At 49.1% G+C, this 18,382-nt stretch overlaps 1 protein-coding gene across 6 annotated transcripts in view; it reads right to left on the bottom strand.

Annotated features, from left to right (window-relative positions):
- LOC123020642 (sodium channel protein type 5 subunit alpha-like) overlaps positions 1–18,382 on the bottom strand; it is a 270,015-nt gene that overhangs the window by 192,450 nt on the left and 59,183 nt on the right. For all 6 annotated transcript variants that reach the window (XM_044424589.1, XM_044424584.1, XM_044424586.1 and 3 more), the window contains exons 2-3: positions 12,026–12,360; positions 9,780–9,898 (exon numbers count right to left, since the gene is read on the bottom strand). In XM_044424589.1, coding sequence (XP_044280524.1) covers positions 9,780–9,898; positions 12,026–12,292 — 386 coding nt within the window. In that variant the 5' untranslated portion in view covers positions 12,293–12,360. The remainder of the gene's footprint in view (positions 1–9,779; positions 9,899–12,025; positions 12,361–18,382) is intronic.

Below are 18,382 nucleotides of genomic sequence, written 5' to 3'. Positions count from 1 at the left end.
AAATACATTTTAAAGGGTTTGTTCTGAATGAGAGCACAGGTGCAATGCAGCCAATTCAGCAAAAGGAAAGAGAAGGGAAAAGGGGGAGCTGGTTGGTTAAAGGGAAGGGCTGGTAAGAAACTTAGACATGCAGACGCTTAAGCACAGCTGGAATTGTTGTTGTTGTTTTAGATAAATGCTTGTATGTTGTGCACGAATAACTGTGCCATCCATGTACATGGAGTTCAAGATAAGTGACAGGTCTCTGCCCCAAAGAGGTTACAATCTAAATCTAGAAAGGGGAGAAGAGGGATGAAGGCAGGGAAATATCAGTGAGAGAAAGGAGGGATTGCTTTAGCTGGGGTTGAAGGCCGAGGGGTTAAGTCAAAAATTTCCCAGGAGGAGCAGCAAGACATGGGGGGGGGTGGAGTGGGGGGGGGAGTCCCTTCAAGAGAGGAGACCTTCAAATAGCTCAGGGTGATGTAGCTGGAAGAACGACGGATCCAGGTGGCATGTATCCCAGAAAATGGTGCCAGAACCAGGGATGTCCTGCATCCTGCTGAATTATCTGTGGCAGGTCATCCAAGGGAGTGCCTGTCTCGGGGCACATCTCCCTTTTTCTTTCCCATCCACTGGAAGACGAACAGGAGGCTGCCAGGCAGCCATCCAACTCCAGCTTGGAAAGCATTCCTGACTGCATTCCTGGAAATAGCACAAACACAACCCTTGAAGCACAAGCTCCAGTTCTGTGGGGGAGGGGGGCGGATCTCTTCTTGCTTGCCCCATATGCACCGTCAGAAGTCAGCTCGGTTGCTAACTAGCCTGGTTATTCCCCCATGAAAACTTAGAAACTAATAATTGGACTCAAGGGGGAAAGTCATCCGAAGCCTGATTCAAAAACATTTTCCACTACTGGGACCGTGTCCTCCCAATGAATGGCTCCGAGAATAGTTTTGCTTTATAGCTTGTCGAACATTAACTTCTGTAGTAGAGATCAGCAACCGGAGGTGTGGGGGCCCACACCCCTCCCCGGGGCTTCATGTTTGGTCCCCAGCAAAGCTGCTGATCCCAAAGAGAAGCTGGGGGCTCTCTTTAAGCCAGTGCAAAAACAGAAGTGGAAGAACTGTTTGCTTCTGTAGCAAGAGCAAGCAAAGGCCAAAAGAGATATTCCTTTAATTATGTGTCCAGCATTTTTTTCACTGTACAACAGTGTATGTGCGTGTGTGTGGGGGGGGGGGTAAAATTGGAATTTTAAAAATCCCTGTATCCACTCTCTAATTTCCTGGGATTTCAGTCAGGGGCCTTGTGCCCCACCCTGTATCTGCTGCAGATGGATTTAAAGGGATGTCTGTGAGAACTAAAAGAAGCGGCATTACAGTTATTCACAGCCGGATATTCAACAGGAAGAGCTTAAGCATGCAGCTGTAGCACCTGGAGCTAGGCTGGGTGGCAGACAAACCACTGGCTGCATACAGCCCTGCCACACTCCTGGCCTGGGGGCGGGGGTGGCCTTTCTACCCTCACCACACTGAAACCCAGCAGCACAGTGGGAAAAAAGGACTAGTTTCTCTTTAAAATAAGTCACCTTTTTTCAAGCATAATCATGCTCCTAGCAGGCGACCAGGAACACAATTTTGCTTTAAAATGCAGCACCTGCTCCTACAATGCCTGCCTTGGAGAAATCAATGCTTCTCTGCTGCCCATCCCACAAAATGTTGGCGACAAATTTGGCAAGGAGTGTGGTTCTTTGAGCGTTTAGGGGTGGGGGGAGAAATTTAGCCTTGCAGAGCCTCAGATATTTCTCATCCCAACCTGGAAGCATAAAGTTGGAAGGACCTTGCCTTTTTGGCTACGGTAGGAAGTCCACGCTACCATGTCCCTGGCAAAATACCCTCTGGCCCCCACTCAAAACCTCTAATGCATGGAAGACGTGTCAAAGCAACCTTGTTGAACTGTCAGGGAGTTCCTCTTAATCTTTCATCTAAAGCGTTTTCCTTGCCATCAGTACCCCTTAGGTGCTACTCTCCGGTGCATCAGAAAACCAATTTGGTCCACCCCCCCGTGCGACAGCACTTCAAACATTTGAAGCTGGCTATCATATCTTGTCTCTTCTCCAGAGCCCTCCAACCTTTTCTCCGAGGACTTGGGCTCTAAGGTCCGCTAACTTCTTGCTGACCATCCCGGTTTGGCAGCATCCCTTTGCAACTCGGATGCCCAGAACTGAACACACTGCTCCAGGGAAAGGTAATGGATCACCCTTTGGCAATGAAAAATTACGGGCATGGGGCCCCCTACCCAGATTGGGGCTACTGCTGGGGGGGGGAGGGTTAATGCCCCTCCCCCAACATGTGCTAGGGATCCAACTCAGATTGGATGGCCTCTAAATTGATTTAAAGACACCCTCTCTTTAAAGGAACACATGCTCTGGATCGCCAAAGGTGTGTTGACGATGCAAGAGCTTGTCATGGAATACAGAATAATGACTGCCAGGGCACGGCAGGGTCCACGCATTCCTGGGCAGGAGAAGGGATCAGCACACAGAGAAGAGCGACACTCCCCAAAAATGCGTCTCTTACATTCAGCAATACCCCTTCTGTTACATACTGTGCTTTGATGTTCACAGCATGTCACTTCCGTTGTCTGTGTACGCCTTACAAAACCCTAAGAGGTAGCTAATATCCCCATGTCACAGATGGGTGTTTCTGTCTGTGTGCTGCTTTCCTTCAGCAAAGAAAGAAAAATGTTCCTAGTGATTGCAAAAGGAAACATTTGATTGCGAATACATGTTCGAAAGTATGCTGGGCACCTCTCGGAGGTAGGGATGCGTGAGGAATTCACGAGGGAGTGGAAATCCATTGCATTCCCTGGGCTTGGCTGCCTGGCCTCTGCTCCAGAGTCCGAGTGCCTGGACACTGAACCAGAGTTTGCAGGGTGCTCTCCAGGAACTGAGCCCCATGGGCTGAGTGGTTGTGGCCTCCCTCCCAGCTCTGCTTGCTTGCGCATTTATTTAAAACAAATGCTTTCCAGGACCGGGCTGAGCACAAGAGGAAGTCCGCAGGTGCCAGAGGGGCAGATTCCAACAGGGCTAGCACCAGACTGAAGGAGTTGCTCCTTTTTTTATTTGTTATATTGTTATTATATATGTATTTATGTATCCTTTGTGAGCCCCCCCCCCCGAGGCTTTGTTGCGATGGGGGCGGCATAGAAATGTTTTAAATAAATAAATAAACAAATTGCTTGTATCTGTCACAAACTGCTATGAATGCAGTTTGGCAGAAAAGGGAATATAAATAAACCCGATCTGACTTGACTAAGATTGCTGGTAGTCAAGGAGGTTGGTTAAAGTTTCACTCCTCACTGTGATTAGCAGAACGCATTATGCTAAACAGTCCAAATCAGCATGAAGTAGGGGAAATTGTGGGGCTTTGTTGATTCTGTAATTTACCCAGCTTGCAGAATACGAGTTCCACTGGGCCACATATGGATTTGTTGTCGTTTTAACTGGGACACGCGGCACTCAGCCGTGCTCAGATCTCCAAATTTCTCTGTTTCTTGAAACACAAGGCTGGCTCATCAATGTACATTTATCCGGCACACGCTCCATCTTTTGCTAAAGCATCAAAGGCAAGAGAAGCAAAAGGCGCGCTTTGCTGAGTCATGAGTGACATGCATTTTAATAATCTGTTTAAAGCAAGCCATAATGCAAACACTCGGTTGAATTAGTGCCACTGAGGTTTTGCATACAGATCTGTGCATATGTATTCCCGCTCAGGATGGAGAAAGGTTAGGTCGCTAAGCTTCCGATGCACAAATGTGCTCCCGAGAGCCGTCAAGCTTTTGAGGCGGACACAGCAACTCCAACCCTACAAGCAACGCTCACTTCAGAATGTTGTAAGGACAGGAGAGACAGAAAACCCAAGAGCTTCGTATCTCAGAATGACATTTGCTTTGCTTTACAGCCGGAGTCTGATTGCACTGACAGCATCCATAGAGCAAAAAGCGATAGTCCCCAAGGACTATTGTCAGGTGGTATATATTTTTGTGGTCAATGAATTGGTTAGGAGCAAGAAACCTGACCCTTCCCCCAGCAGTGCAGAGTAATGTTAACCCCCCCTCCCCCCAAAAACAAAAAAGATAGCAACATTGTCACTTTGCTAGGGTCTCTAGTTATTGGCCAGGATTTGGATTTCCTGTGCTGATACCTGTGTGGGAAGAGAACTCCTGATGTTGCCAAAGGTGAAACGGTTTTCATGCCTCCAAGCATTTCAGGAACACTCATTTTTCCTTGATTGCATGTGCTGGGGTGTTTTTTATTCTTTGGTGTGGGTTTTAGTTTGTGCTTTCATTGTTGAATTGTTTGTATCATGCGTTTTTCTGTATTGTGCATTGCACAGTGAACTCGGGTACTTGGGCCGTTTACAGATGCAATCAATAAATACGTTATTTTAAATCAATTATGGGTATTTCACATGTTTCCATGGGGTTTAGGGCTGGGAATTACCAAAAGTTACTAGACAGGAAGTGCTATGAGGGGCACCAGTGAATGGACAGGACAGGGTTGAGGAAAGCCCCTTGGGGGCAGCAACGAAACTGACAGAGGGGCTTTGAACAGCTCATCAGTTTCAACTCGTCTGAAGGGAGGAGCAAATTCATCAGTTGCACAGGCTGATATGCAAACTATTGTGCATGCAAATAGGGGGTGCACTAAGCAAATATTAGCCACACTACTCTTAACCTTCCACCTCCATCCTTAGTACACGGTAACCTCCCTTGGAGTCAGTATTTAGGGATATTCAAGAAATCACAATGGATTAAAATCCATCCTGCAGATTCCACAGCTGACCAACTTTTCTTGAATTGCACAGATTCTGCAGACTAGTGGACCGAAGTTCCCAGTCAGTGCTCTAGTATGTCAAGAGGAAAGAGGCAGTGTGGTCTAGTGGCTAGAGTACTGGACTGGGACACAGGAAGTCTGTGTTTGAGGCCCTGAACACTGGGTGACCCAGTCACTGACTCAGGCTGGCCTACTTCACAAAGTTGTTGTGAAGATAAAATGAAGTCCCCTTGGGTCACCTTCAAAAGGAAAAAAGGGGGAGATATAATGCAATTGTTAATGGAGGAGGCTGAGTGTCTGATAGGCATAAATGCTCAATGGGCATGAGGTTTCCATGTCTCTCTCAATTCTTGGAAGGAAGGAAGGAAGGAAGGAAGGAAGGAAGGAAGGAAGGAAGGAAGGCAGGCATGCTCACTTGTTCACTTGCTCTCTCTCCCCCCTCCCCACTGCCCCACATCCTCACCACAGGACAGTCCTTGGGGGTGGCCCTTTGAACCAGGCAGAGTCTGACATTCTCCTAATTGGAAAGTAAAGGAAAGTGGCTCAGAAAAACTTCAGCTGCATCAACAAACTGACTGCACAGACGCCTGAAAGCCTTCAGCAGGTTCTCTAAGTGAACTTCATGCAGAGAAGACGGGGAAGAAGCTGACAGGCAGGATCACAGCGAGGTCAAGGAGAACCAGGGCAGCACGAAAATAGACCACTGCAAGAGGATGCTGTCTGAACAGCAGGGCAGGGATGGGCAGATGACAGACCAGCATCTCCTGCAGAACCCGGGCTGCTGTGCGGCGCATCACCTGGATTTCTGTCTTGCAACTGTCTGACTACAGTAACAACCAAAGAAGTCTTTTCTTCCTTGCCTATTAGTCTCTGGAATGGAATAATCAGAGTGGATTTTTGCGGGGAGCTAGTAAGCTTGGTAGTGATCATATATTTCTGTGCTGAGCACACATTCAGAACAGGCTGGGCAAACAAGCAACATTCAAATGTGGCGATGCTTCCAGGTCTCCCTTGAAGCGCGCTTTGCCTCGTTTGTGTTCCCAAATGAGTCCTCCTCCAAGCACTGCCCCCAGCTGGGAAAAATGCACAAAAGCGAGCAGCGTTTCCCAACGGGGAAAAAAATGCTTTTTAACAAATATTTTCCCCGGTTGGGAAAAATGCACTTCCACACCCACAGGCTGAAGCTGAAAGCTCTGAATTTTGGGGAGAGTGTATATATGCACAAGTGAGCGCTCTTGAATGTGAAAGCAAGTTTGGGAAACTGTGCAAGTAAAGACATGAACAAGTCCTTCACCCTTTGATTGCTCAAAGACACCCTAAATAACCTGCTTCCTTCCAGTTCCTGCTAACTCCGAATTCTTTTCCATCCTCTAACCCAGCCCACCATCTTGCAGCCCCCCTTGAAAAAGTGCCATCCATTAGACTCCTACCCTCACCGTTCTTCTCTTGCAAACGCAGAACCTGAATCTGGCGCAGAATCATATAGCCCAAGGGGGCAGCTGTTGCTGCTGCTGAGCTACCAAGCAGCCAGGAGCATTCCAGGCGGTGCAGCATCATGGGAAATGCCGTGTGCCCATGGATCCAGGGCTCTTGGCACTTTGTTAACAAGCACCATGCTGACATCATCTGCCACTCTCCCCAGATCACGTGTTCCCCCTGAGTTCAGCACTACTCCCTCGCAGTGGCTGAAAAGCAGGAGGTTTCCTCCCCCGTTTGCAAAATGTTGTAGTGCACAGTCTTCTGGGCCAGGCTGGTCCTGAATGGGCAATGAAGACCTGCCAGCTTCCCAAAAGATCTGCTCCTGATGGGGATGCAAACTGCTAGAAGAGGTTTGCTTCTGTGGATCACCGCAACAGCCTGAACCTCTGGACTCTCCTTGGCTGCGATGAGGAGCACCTGTGCCTCGGAATTTCCCACAATGCCACGGTGTGTGCTGCTGGCATGAGGATGCATTGGTGAGACCGAGGCTGGCTTCTGAGCTCCTGCCCCCGAAAACAGCAAAGGACATAATCCATCCTAAGTTAAATGCTATTTAGTGTCCCATGCCTTCCAGTGGGAGAACTGAACTCACCCTGAAAAATATCCCATTGAAACCAGTGGGTGACTAATTTAAAGATGCTTAACTCTGGCTGCATTGTGATCAATGTTCTTTTCTCTGGAGCAGGGGGTGGTCAGTAGGTTAGGCATCGCCTGTGTGTTATCGTACAAATGGCACAGAGCATCTCCTGCGAGCCAGCAAGTGCCGTAAGTCCAGGTTTACCAGGCTCGGGTGCCATGACAGAGTGCAGCTGGACAGAGAGAGATGCAGACCCTGATGACCTCCATTGCACACAGAAACGAGCCTTTCTGGTGTGCAGCCTTCAGACACATCTCAAAAGTAATGCGCCCTGTAGCTTGGGCATTGCTGCTGCTGCATGCCTGTTCGTGGAGGAGAGCTCTGCCAGTGGAACTGGTCACAAGGCTGCCTATTGCCTCCAAGGTGCCCGGTCACACCAGGATGCGTCACGCTCGCACCCTGCTTCCCAAAGGCAGCTGGTCGGGCTGCAAGCACAGAGTGCTGAACTGGGCCAGCTTTTGCTCTGGCTCTTGTCAAGTTCTTACTATTAAGCAGAAGCAGCTCAGCAGTAGCCAGGTCCTGTGGCATCTCTCATTCAGTCCTTCCCTTCGGAAGAGCAAGAGATCCCAGCAGATCTGCTTCTTGCCGACAGTATGAAATGGCTCCATTCTGCAATTATACAGATCGTGTGGTACTTCAGCTCTTCTGCTTTAGCTGTAGGAGATGAAGGTAAACAGCAGAGAAGATCCAGGGTTTGGATGCGGTGAATTGCAAGGTGCTTTCCAGCTCTTTTTTCCGAGGGCAGATGCCTTCTCAATGCTTCCCCGGCTCTTGGGGGAAAACAAAACAGAACTGAGTGTTCCCGTGCAAGTGAATGCTGCCACGGTTCTCTGTTTGGTTCCTTAATATTATTTGCTCAAATACTTGCTGATCCAGGTTCCTTTAAGCGGGGATTGTTGACTTTTTGCTCGGCCATGCTTGCCATGGGTGGTGCTGTTGTGTTTTCCAAAGCATTTACTCCATCGAGAGAAAATTCTGCCCTGCATAAACACAGGCTCCAGGTTTCCCTCTTCTCGGAAAGAAGGGGGCTCTTGAAGACGTGTCCCTAGAGCAAAGCCACAGCACAACCTCGGGCTCCAAGGCACATTCTAGAGCAAGATTTTCACCTGCCTCTGAAGCTTTGAAGGGGGACTTGCTCCACAGGTGCAAATCGTAAGGTTCATCTTGCCAGGAACTTCTTGGTCTACTGATTTCTGCCCAGCTGGTGGCAAACCTGTACTTGATTGTGCACAAACGTTTATTCCAGGCAGATTCAACTTTTAACTTCTCTTTTACATTTCTAGGAGGGACACAGAGCTTCAGGGCCCAATCCTGCTGTTTAGGGATCCCCAGATGGCTGTGCCCACTTCCTTGGGCCTCACCCCTTCCCTTTAATTATTTATTTTATTTATCTCTCTCCTTTTTCCCTTTAAGGAACTCCATGTGGCTTACCTAATCTTCCTCCTCCTCTGCATTTTATTCTCACAGCAACAACCCTGTGAGGTAGGGCCCGGGAGTCTGTGGTTGGCCCAAAGTCACTTCCCGAGTGCCATGCCCGAGTGGGGACTAGAACCCGGCACTCCCAGAGCCCCAGACAAGCACTCTAACCACTACACACACACCCCCGGCTGCCCGTTTCTGTGCAGGCTCCCCATTATAAAAGGCTGAAGAGCCCATCCGCAAGAGCTTTAAGCTAAAAGCATTGTTGGTATGGGGGTGGGATCCCTTCTGCCTTTGTCTCGGCCCTTTTGCCTGCAGCCACCCCCACCAGGGAATGCGGCCCCCAGAGCGTCTCTAGAGTGGATCTGGCCCTCCGGCTGAAAGCGGTTCAGCCCCCAGTTCAGAGCTGCCTTTCTCCGTCACAGATCCAAAGGGCTCCTTCCTGGTGGTTCACCCGTCCAGCATGGCCAGGCCCTTCCCTGCTCAGCTTAAGCAAAGTGCCTGCATCAGACGCTCCCAGTTCATGGCTGGGGACTGCACAGGAGGCGGCCAGTGGAAGCCGGTGGCCCCAGTATCGGCAGGGCACCAGCTCCACTCTGGGTTTCAGCCTGAACTGTAAAGCTGCTTCCCACAGTGCCAAACCTGCTTGTGGACCACGGAAAGCTTCTTTCCCTTTCAGACTGAAACCTGCCACTGCTCTCAAATGGAGACAACCTTCTGCCAGGTCAGCCCGCATACCCCTGGAGCCCAGTACAATCTGCTCCAAATAGCAGCGACCCTCCAGTGTCCTTCCCGTCACCTGGTACCCGATCCCTTTTTAACTGGCCAGGGCAGGAGCTGAACCCAGGATCGGTGGCCTTGCTGCATTCCACAGGGCACACAACTGTTCTCACCAACAATCCGGAGCCCATCCCAGACAGAAGTTGCTTCCACTTAGCCACCCAAGGACATCAAGGGAGCTGCAGAACTTTCTCCTTCTGGAGATTTCCTCAGCTCTGTGCCTTCCGCAGCAGACTTTAAATTAGACAGAAATCCAGGAGGTGAAGCTTTCCCCATGAAGCTCAATGTCAACAAATCAACACCTGCTGAAGCTCTGTGTTTAAAGGCATCAGAGCAGGTCTAGGATTAAAGCAGGTAAAGTCAAGCAAACACTTTTTTTAATGCTGCACTGACAAAGGTGTAACATTTCCATCATGTATGTAGACTGTAGAATTCATACAGATCCTTATGGGATTTTATTTTATTCCATTGCTATGTACGTTATCATCTTCCCCCAACCCCCATCCAAGCCATCATTTTTTAATCTCAATATGTGGCAAGCCTGAATACACATGAGCAAACAGGAGCAAGACGATAAGAGCGCATTCCCACAACCCACATAATGTTGTACCGAGTGGCAGTCTGAAGACACACATCCGAGTGAAAGGATATGAATGTACCAAAATTTTAATTGCTGTTCTTCTGATTCGATGAAAAGGGCTAAGTATATACAAGGCAGGTGTGGCACTAAATCGAAAGATTGTCTTCCCTTTGTTCAGTACTATAAATGTCTGGAAAACAAAAGAGAGGTGAAAGTACATTTCAGGAGTGCCCTAAAAGTTCATTTTCCCCACGACCCTTCAGAAACCACAATCCAAGCACTTCCGTCCCTGCTATTGCAGAATCCCTTTCCTTACTTGGGGAACCAGCCAGGCATCGTTGCTTGGCCAAAGGAGTATGTTCAATAGCCCAGGGGATCTTATTCCTTCAAAGAAAACGTGATCTGCAATAGCCAGGGGGATGCAATTGCTGGGGCAAAGCCAGAGGTCCACCGGCAGAGATGGCGCTATATGAGGCAAGAGCCTGCAGGTAAAAGGGCAGGTTGCACAGGTCCTGCTTCGAAGGAACAGGCTGGGCACAGGTGTCCCCTCCAGGAAATAGTCTTTGCCGCCCAACACCTTGGGTACCTCAAGGCCCTGCTTTATCCTCTCCCCCCACCCCAGTCAGTGAGAACAGCACCTTCTTTGGGATGCTTATTCACAGCTGCAGATTGCTATTTCAATTTCAGGAGCCAAACCGGCTCTGCCGTTGCTTACCTTCCTCATGCATCGACAGAAGCCCTGCTAAGAGCGGGACCAACAGCCCCCCAACCCCTGCCATTGCGGAGCTGTGCACAGCTTGATGTTCGTGCCCCAGAGTTGGGACCCCCCACCCACTTCCTGGCAGGGCTTCTCAGCCACTAAGGCTCAGTGAGAAGTAGCAATGTAACATGCACGAAAATCCAGCCACGACCAGCAGAACCTCATCGCGCCAGGCTGCTTTTTAAAGACACAGAAGCGCTGCCATAATGAAAAAGTCGGTGACTTCACACAGAAGGCATGTGTGCCCAGGCCATCCACAGGAAGCACTGAACTAATAGACGTTGTGCACTACAACTCTCATCACCCACAGCCACCATCTGCCTGCTGGCTGATAGTACTATCCACCCATTTGTGGTTTGGGCAAATTCATGGAGAAGAAGGGTATTGCTTGTTCCTGGCCCGGATGGTTGCATGGCACCTCCAGTACCAGAGGCGGCACACCAGTTGCTGGGGAGCATGGGCAGGAGGGTACTCTTGCTCTCCTGTCCTGCTTTTGAGCATCCCATGGGCAGCTGGTTGGGCAATGTGTGTGCAGAATGCTGCACTGGATGGGTTCTGCTCTAGGGTTGGGGTTCAGGTTCTCTCCTTATGGTCTTCTGGAAGATGGAACCTGTAGTCCCTCCAACACATCTGGAAGGCACCAGATTAGGCAAGGCCAATCCATCTCTTTTCCCTCCGCAGTGGCTCCCTCGACAGGAACATGGTTTTTCTCGATTACCACTGGTCAGCGGCAAGGATTGTTCTGCTTCAAGGAACCTGCTTAGCTTTCGACAATAATGTGCAGCCCTCCTCACCTCCACATGCAAACCTTTCCAAGGGTGCGTTCACAAAAGGGCCACTCCGTATTGTGGCCAAGAGGAAGGCAGCGTCATTTCACCCACAGTCAACAAGAGCACATCTCACTCAAACACCGGGTGCTCTTCCTCAGAGCCAGAGGATCAAGCAAGGGAGGTGGCCTGGCCTGGGTTCCCACCAAGCACCATAAAAAGTGAGGGTGGGGAAGGCTTAGCTGGCAGGAGAGCTTAACCCCTCCTCTCCTCGTCTCTCCCCTGGTCCCCCCGAGCACAAGTCCAGCAGCTCAGCCAGAGCAAGCCCAGGCCTGCTGGATGAAACAGATGCAGTATGTGGCAGGTGTCAGCCAACTTTCTGCAGCAGGGTACTGCCCAGATGTGTTGGGCTAAGCAACGTCTCATGCTGGCAGAAGGACATGGAGTCACACATGGACTCAGCAGCCCACCAGCAACACAGCAAGAGCACCAGGGCAGTATTCCCTGGAAAATCCCGACAGCAACACACAGAGACGTGTTCCTGGGTGAGGCCGACTGGTATGTGGCTCCCACCTTAAAAAAAACCCTTTTCCACCTCTGCCCCAGTCACCCAAAGGCAAAATTAAGCACAGGGAATTTGACCTTGGTCGTTCTCACATCCTTGAGCCAAGGAAGAATTGTTTTCACCAGAAAACAGTGAGAAAGTGAGGGGAACAGGAGAAAATCCATCGGCTTCCTCCTCAGTCCCTCCACCATTTTTAATGATAAGTGCAGAGCTGTCGGGTTCAACCTTGTGATCGCTGAAGAACGGGTCTATGTCCTCGAGAGGTTCCCCAATGAGCTCCGGTGGAGGAGACCCGTAGATTTCGGGGAGCTTCTTGCAGGCCTGTAAGTCAAACTGGGGGCGCAGAGTTTCCTCATCGGCCAGTTGTTCCCTGTATTCCTGTTTGGCGCTTCTTGCGATCTTCTCCGCAATTCGCTTCTCAATCGCAGCCAAGGATTCAGGCGTGAACCGGTGGAAGCTGTTGGAACCCAGTGGTAACAAGAAGTCGGCCATCTTTTCATCCTGATTCTTCTTTGTGCTGGTCTTTACTCCTAATAATAAAAAACAAAAAACAAAAAAAACTGGGGGGTGGGGAGGGAGGGAGGAAAGAAAGAGGGATAGAGGTAAGTGCACAGGAAAGCCAAACGAATGTCAATACTGATCAATAGCCATCCCCATTCATGACTGGAAATTGGCTGGGAGTGAGGTTGGAACCACGCAGCTGTGAAAAGGCCATGCATTAAGCGACGGCATGACTGGTCAGACTGAAGCTGGATGGATCCTTTCCTAGGTATTGTGTCCACTTCCTCTTTGAGCCCAAGGTCCAAATTCCATTTCAGAAAGGTTCTCAAGGGGGTGGCGGGGAGGGGGGGGGGGACAGGACACCGAAGGACCAGTCCAAACCTAGCAGCTCGTTTTCATGGAATGGTCTTACTGCCTTAAGGAAGGAATATCGACCTTTTAAAATGGGGAAAGAGCTGCACAAAGGCAAGGAAACTACAGCAGTCCAAAATCAGGGAAGATGGATCAGGAAAACAGGAAGGTGGCAAAGGCACCTTGGGAACTCTAGAGGGCAGGATGTGACCCCTAACCTGAACCTCTGTGCCCTTGCTAGAACTGTTCCAGGATAGCAAATATCTACCAGAAATAGCATGTCCCATCCATGAACACCTCCAGTAGGAGATGAGGGAGATCACATCTTCAAAATTTAAAACCCAGAAGCGCTAGGCTGGTCTAGGGAATATTGTCAGGGTAGGTATGGCTGCAGCAGAAACTTCTAGGATACTGGGATGGGGCCTGGGGAAGTTCTGTCTAGACGGTACCTCAGGTCAGTGGTAGGTTATGGGAAGAAGCTGGCTGGTTCTTATGGACTGTGCACAGAGCCAGATCCAACCTTTTAAAACCCAAATATTACGTACTTAAGAAGATATAGCTATTGCTTTTGCTTACATATTGATGTACTGCTTTTCTATGCAATGGTTCTCAGCTCAGATCATCATCAGAAGTAACCAACAATTGCAAATAATATGATTCGGTGTAAGACTATGGAAAGCAACCGAAGACCATCTGTGTCCCACAGCATTCTCATCTGAACATTAACTTTATTCCTCTCCAGCACAAAGGGGTGTGAAAGAATTCTGCATCTTAGGGGAGCAACCACCAAAAAGGTTCCACTCCTCGGTTTTATTGTTTGTAATCCTTGTGAGAGTGGAGCTGAAAGCGTGGTGACACCTTAGCCAGGGGAGGGGAGGGGAGGGCTATACCAGCTATACCAAGGGAAATGGAAGCACCACTCTTATACGACAGAAGTTTAAAGTCGTGCTGGGAGGAGAGCATGATGCAGGCCCCTTGCCGGAGTCGCTCCTTCCATGTCATTTCAGACTTGCTGTGCTACCAAAGAGGCACGGGCAGGAGGACACGCTAAAGCAGCTCTCCTGTTTCAGCTCAAGGCTGGAAATCCATTTCGGAGAAGCTGTTGGGGGATGCATTCCACCGGTGGCAAAGGCCAGGGGTGGGTGCGTATATTTTAGCCTGAAGCTCTTGCAGCCCCTAACCAAGATTTTGGGGAAGTATTTCAGTCTCTCTTAATGGGAGGGGGGAATTGTCCAAAACCCAGGAGCCCACCAAGCAATTCTTTATTTATTCTTTCTTTATTTATTAAAACATTTTTATGCTGCCCCATTCGCCGAAGCCTCGGGGCGGCTTACAATGTAAGTTAAAAAAATAATTATAACAATAAATTAAAAATACAAACATTAAGTTAAAAAAGCAAAAATACTAATATAAAATAAGCCGCCCTGGCCAGTTATTCTTCCATGTGCTACAGTCCTGTACCATGAGGCCTCCCCCTCAGTTGGTGGTTGGGTCAAAGGAAGGTTTTGTGTGGGATATTCAGCGGGCCAGAATGGAATCCCTTGGGGCTGCAGTTAGAATACTTTACAGAGGAGGGGCACTTCTATTACTGGCTTCTCAGACACCAGAGGATGATGATAAATTTTCCTTTTATGTGGTTCTGAAAGATGCTGGAGATACTCAGGGTCAGAATGTCCCTGGCAGCAGCCAGGCACTCCTAGGAAAACATGGCAATGAGCCGCTGCCAGGCTGCCTATTCCACTTCCCACTAGGCGACACTGCACATCGCTTCTCTTTACAACATTGAGGAATTGCTGGGACAGGTGCTTTGGAACTTGCTCATCTGGCGCTAGGGCTGGGCAGTGAGGTGGTTGCTGGCGGCCACACCGGATTTTTGAGGGTGGGGGTTCAAAGTAAACATGATCCCACAAACTTCAGAAGGATTCTTTCCACTCCAGTGGGAACGGGCATGAAAAGGCAGGTGCTGTTCAGGGCAAACATGTGTTGAAAGATGCAGATTGCTGCAAAAACTAGATGAAAAGCAGCACATCAAAACCTAACTCGGCTTATACCAGGAATGCAGAACTCCGGCTTGGGAACGAATTTCCCAATCTGGCTTTCCAGGGTTCCCCAGAAGGACTCACCCCCTTCCTCTGGGCCCACTGCCTTTTCCCAACCAGTGATCATTCGGGAGGGGGGGGGGGCTGTGCAGGTTTTCTTCCCACTCTAAAAGGTTGAAATACCTCTCCTAAGGCTTAGATACTGGCAGGAAGAGCTTTAAGCTAGAATGTGCGGGCCTTTTTGTTTCTTGTTCCCACTCATTTGCCTTCGGCCTTGCCCGTCACTGGAATCCAACCCCCAAGGGCTTCTCCGAAATGGGATGCCACTCTTAGCCTGAAAGTGCCAGTATACCTGACATATATGCAGATGAGGTCTAACCAGGCATGAATGACGAAGAAAGGGATCTAGGGGTACTTGGCTACTGTGAAAAGGGAAAAACCCATTCCCTTTCAGGCCTGGTAGCACCCCCTTCACCCACCTCATGGTGACATTTCCCTGTAAGAAAAAAATGCCCATAGAATCCCTCATGGCCAAGGGCCAGGACTCTCCATGTTCTGCAAAAGTTACCAGATTGTGCCGCTGGGCCCTTTTGTAGCAGAAGTGCAGTCCCTGCAGAGCAGCGATCAGTGCGAGATAATTCATGGCTATTCTTCTCTGCAACACCCACAAGTTTGTCAGCAAACAAAGCTTTAACCGATCCCAGCATGACCAAGGGAGTATTTATTGACTCAATTTATGTGAATGAAAGAACCCTCCACATGGCCAATTCTCCTCGTTCCAACTTTGTTTTACGATGGACTCATTACATTCTTATTGATCGCAGGCACATCAAAGGAAAACAACTTCCATAATCGTCTCCCTCTCTTTTTTAATCGTAGTTTGCCTCACCACCTGTTTCAGTGCAGGGCAATACAATGAATCACCACAGAGGCCTGGACTTAAACAAAATGCCAGCCTTTCATTCAGGCGGCGCCTTTATTTCTCTCAGTGATTCAACCTCATTCTTCAGGAGAAGCGGGGAAAGGACGACATGATTTGAGACAGAGAGGGAAGGAAAAGGCCCGCTCTCCGCTCCAGCACAGGCAATTCATTGCCTTGGGCAGCTCTGCATGGATTGGAGATGCCCAGCTGACCCACCCCAGCAGGCTTCCAATATTTCTGAAGGACTGTTGTACGGAAGATGGAGCAAATGTGTTCACTCTTACTCCAGGTAGCAGGATCAGAACCAAAGCGCCTGTGGGATGCTCTTCCCAGGAAGATCCACCCAGGGAGGTACCGATTTTGTTAGCGCTGTCTTGCCCGGATTTCACAGATCATCAAGCATTTGCTGTTCTGCTTGACTTATGGCAACCCCATGAATGGATGCCCTGCAGAATGTCCCACCCAGCCCTGCCTGGCTTTGTACACTCAGGGCTATGGCTTCCTTGAAGGAACAGTCCATCTCACGGGCATGCTCTCACTGCCAGTAGGTAAGCCCATAGGAAAGGCCTTTCAAACTTTCAGAATTTAGAATTTTAGCTGGGGTGCACACAATGCAAGATGGCCACCAACTGGTGATCGGGGGAAAGGGAGCAGAGCCGAAGGAAAGGGGCACAGCCTGCTAGGAACCCCAGAGGGCAGCCTGGGCTTCCAAACCTGAGAGATCCCACCCATTTTAGTCCTTTGAAGTATTTCAGCTCCCCTTTACAGATGGAACACAATGACTCAGTTGGCTGCCCTTTGATATTTTACTGGTGGGTTTCTGAAAATGTGTGCACTGTTTTTATTTTCTGTTTGGCACCCTGAGTGCATTCCTGCTGGTCTTTCAGGACACACACGGAGTAAGATAACTAACAAGGGTACCAAAAGATGCTTCCTAGCAATTCCTGGAAAACAAACCCAAATGGGGCTATGAAAACTGTTGGGAACTGTGTTAGGAGAACTCATCCAAACATGCATTTGCACCCTCCAGGCACATACAAGGAATCTTCCTGGCCAGACTGGGGTGCTTGGCTTTTGGCGCTGTGAAGGGTGTTTTTATGTTTTGTTTTGACCTGGCAACCAATTCAGGCAAGTGACATTTTTCTCCATATCAATGACATTTGATAAAACAGCATCAGTTAATCCATTTGCTGGCCTTATGTAATAAAGTGGGCTTTTCAAGGTCCAGAGAAAGTGATGTTGCAGAGGACAGGCTGTCCAGCAGCTCCTTCAGTACAACCAAGATGGTGTATCTGAACATCCCCCACTCTTAGACACAACTGCATGGAATTTTAAAAGCAAAGATTCAAGGGGAAACTTTGGAGGGTTCCGCACTGACAAAACAGCTGTGGCGATCTGGACAGGGAATTAAATTGTCAGTGAGATCGGAGTTTGTCAGAGGGATGGCATTTTTTCATAAGTCCTTTCATAAGTCCTGCTGGCCTCGCTGTTCCGACACCCTTGTGTCTGACACCATCGCTCAGGATGGGAACCCACAGGCAGCTGCAGAGACACCGTGCTCTCTACACAGCTGAGAACTCCAGTGAAAGGAGGGTCCCAGTCATGTAAGAACCTTTACATTGCCTTTGTTCCTGGATTTTTATCATGTCTGTTCTGTACTATTAGATCTGTGTTCTATTGCTGTTTTGTTTTAAAAAGTGCATGATGAGTAGAAAGCCAGTGTGAAAGGTACCATATAAGCACAAATAATAAATAATGCTGACAAACAAGCAAAAAAACCTGAAAAAGCCCCATTCATAAGCCTACCTCCAGGGGCAGATAGGCTGGTGAGTACAAGGGAGAGGCCTTGTCAGTGGTGTCCCCACACCTCTGGAACCAGCCTCCACCAGGGGTTTGTCGAATCCTTTCTTCCTAGGTCTTGGGAAGGCTTTCAGGACTCACCTCCTTTCAACAGCCTCCACATAATCCTTGGGCTGCAGGTTTTATTGGTGTAATTTGTTCTTAGAATTTTCAAAACGTTTTACTATATATGTATTGCTGATCTGTATATCTGTCCCTGCATCTGACCTTGAGATGAAGCTAGTCCTAAAGGCAACCTAAAAGTAATTTTAAAATGTTGTTGCTGTTCAGTCACAAAGTCATTCCCGACCCCATGAACAACATTTCTCCAGGTTTCCCTGTCCTCCACCACCCCCAGAGTACACCCAAGCCCTCACCCACTGCCCCAGTGACTCCGTCAGCCACCTCAACCTCTGTCACCCCTTCCCCTTTTGCCTTCAATCGACCCCAGCATCAGGGTCTTTTCTACTGAGTCCTTCCTTCTCATTAGGTGGCCAAAGTATTTGAGCTTGAATTTTAAAATAGATAAAATTTAATAAACATATGCATTCAGATAAAAAGGTGTGGGCTTAAATCAGTGGCATGTCAGGAACCCATGCAAGAACAAGTGTCAGCTCAGGACAGGAGGCTAGACACATTGGTGAGAGTGCTGGCCGGGGGCTGGGGAGACTAGCATAAGCCTCCGTCATGCACCCACCACACGCTTTCAGAATTGAGAGTGAAAGTCCCCTTTCACCCCAGTGGAAGCTCCTTCCAGCGTAAGCAGCTGGCACAGCAGGATCAACATGGATTAGGGCCACAGCAAAGGGTTAAAGCTCCCTCCCCTCCCTCCACAGGGTCTCCATTTCGGGGGGGGGGGGGCTTCTGCATCTGCCATTTCCTTTGCATGAGTGGCATCTGAACCTGGTTAGCCCTGAGTTTCTTGTTTTC

This window comes from Varanus komodoensis, unplaced genomic scaffold, assembly GCF_004798865.1.
Source record: "Varanus komodoensis strain SLA01 unplaced genomic scaffold, ASM479886v1 scaffold15, whole genome shotgun sequence".
NCBI lineage: Eukaryota > Metazoa > Chordata > Lepidosauria > Squamata > Varanidae > Varanus > Varanus komodoensis.
Note: the sequence above shows the minus strand (reverse complement) of the source record. Positions and strands in the feature narration are given on the sequence as shown.